At 38.8% G+C, this 1,541-nt stretch overlaps 1 protein-coding gene across 1 annotated transcript in view; it reads left to right on the top strand.

The window, feature by feature from the left end:
- The first annotated feature begins 308 nt into the window (after positions 1–308).
- ccdc151 (coiled-coil domain containing 151) overlaps positions 309–1,541 on the top strand; it is an 8,702-nt gene continuing 7,469 nt past the window's right edge. The window contains exons 1-2 of the mRNA XM_015387834.1: positions 309–464; positions 886–987. Of these exons, the coding sequence (XP_015243320.1) occupies positions 408–464; positions 886–987 (159 nt within the window). The 5' untranslated portion in view covers positions 309–407. The remainder of the gene's footprint in view (positions 465–885; positions 988–1,541) is intronic.

Genomic DNA, 1,541 nt, shown 5'->3' with positions numbered 1-1,541 from the left:
ACTCAAATCACCTTTCTTCCCCATACTGATGCTCGGTTTGAACTGCAGGAGATTGTCTTGACCATGTCTACATGCCTAAATGCACTCAGTTGCCGCCATGTGATTGGCTGCTTAGAGATTAAGTGTTAACGAGCAGTTGGACAGGTGTACCTAAAGTGGCCGGTGAGTGTACAAGAAAGCATTAATGGAAACGTTTGAAATTTTTGGGGTGGAGAAGAGACAAAGCAAGTATAGTCAGTGGAAAAGGTGCATTTATTTGCCTGCAATGTCTTGCTCCATCCAAAATTGCCCTGTTTTCTCAGGATGCATTCGTCGAACGAGAATATAAGGTGCTGTTCAAAAAACGGCGCCTCAATGCCATAAAACACACCACCCAAACCTACCAGCAGCAACTGGATGAACTGAAGATGGAAGAAGAGAAGATAAAGAAACTGCTCACTTGTGAGAAAGAAGAAGAAGCAATGGTAGCTAACCCCCTGATCTTTAAAAATATGTCCAGCTGAAGACTCTCTGGCAATAATTCTTAATTTTTTAATTGACTGAACTGGTCGTTTTGGCTGCACAGCATTAGGAAAATATTCAGTGGCAATACTGCTGCTGAACATTATTCTTCCCATTGTTGTTTGACCTTCCATTGCCTCCAAATACTTTGTCCATTTCTTTTAGTAACTTCAGCAATGTTTTCAGTGTCTAGGCTGAGCATCACAGTGAGGCTCAGTCCAACAGGCTGAAAATGTATTTTTTTCTAAGCCTGTTCAACTAAATTTTGCAACGTTCTGCTCCGTATTCATTTTGAATAAACTAATATTACAGTTACTGTATATTTTCAATATATTATTTAAATCTACAAGCTGTTCTTGTTCTTATTTGTGGATATGTCTCTAGAAATTACGAGCTTTGGAGAACCGACTGGAGAAATTTCAGGTCAAATATCATGAGGCTGAAAAGATCAACTTAAACTATCTGAAACTCAAAAGTCACCTACAGGTAGGTGGACAATACACCCTTTTATCAAATCCTTTATTTGACCTCTATTTAGTGGCAGTAAGTCATTTTTTCCACTGTTTGGCATTACTGTCTGAAAAACACACTGTAGGTAAAAAAAAAAGTGGTCAGACTAACCTGACCCTATGCAAGAAATTATTTGGCCCCGGGATTCACAACAAATGTCCCCCTCAATCCATCATAACTGACAGTTATGTTATCAGTGATAGATACTCATTATATATAAAAAATACTTCTATAAACAAATGTTTATCAAATAATTATTGCACATTTCAAATGCGATAAACAGCCTAAACATGAGGACAACTTTGTTTCTCATTTGTTGATGAGTTCTTTAGATCAGGGCATGATGAGTTAAGGCTGATTTATACTCAGAAACCAGGTTAACTCCGTTGTGTGTCGCAGAGAGAGGTGCACCTCTTCAAAATTATAGGTGACTGCAGACAGGAGGCCTCTGATTGGTCAATCTACATCTGCTCTACACTATGCGTATTTCCTGTTTGGTACCTTACCGGCTTGTTTTCCTTGTATGACCG

Source organism: Cyprinodon variegatus, unplaced genomic scaffold, assembly GCF_000732505.1.
Source record: "Cyprinodon variegatus isolate N-32 unplaced genomic scaffold, C_variegatus-1.0 Scaffold18, whole genome shotgun sequence".
Lineage (NCBI taxonomy): Eukaryota > Metazoa > Chordata > Actinopteri > Cyprinodontiformes > Cyprinodontidae > Cyprinodon > Cyprinodon variegatus.
The sequence above is the reverse complement of the archived record's forward strand: the minus strand, read 5'-3'. Positions and strand labels throughout refer to the sequence as shown.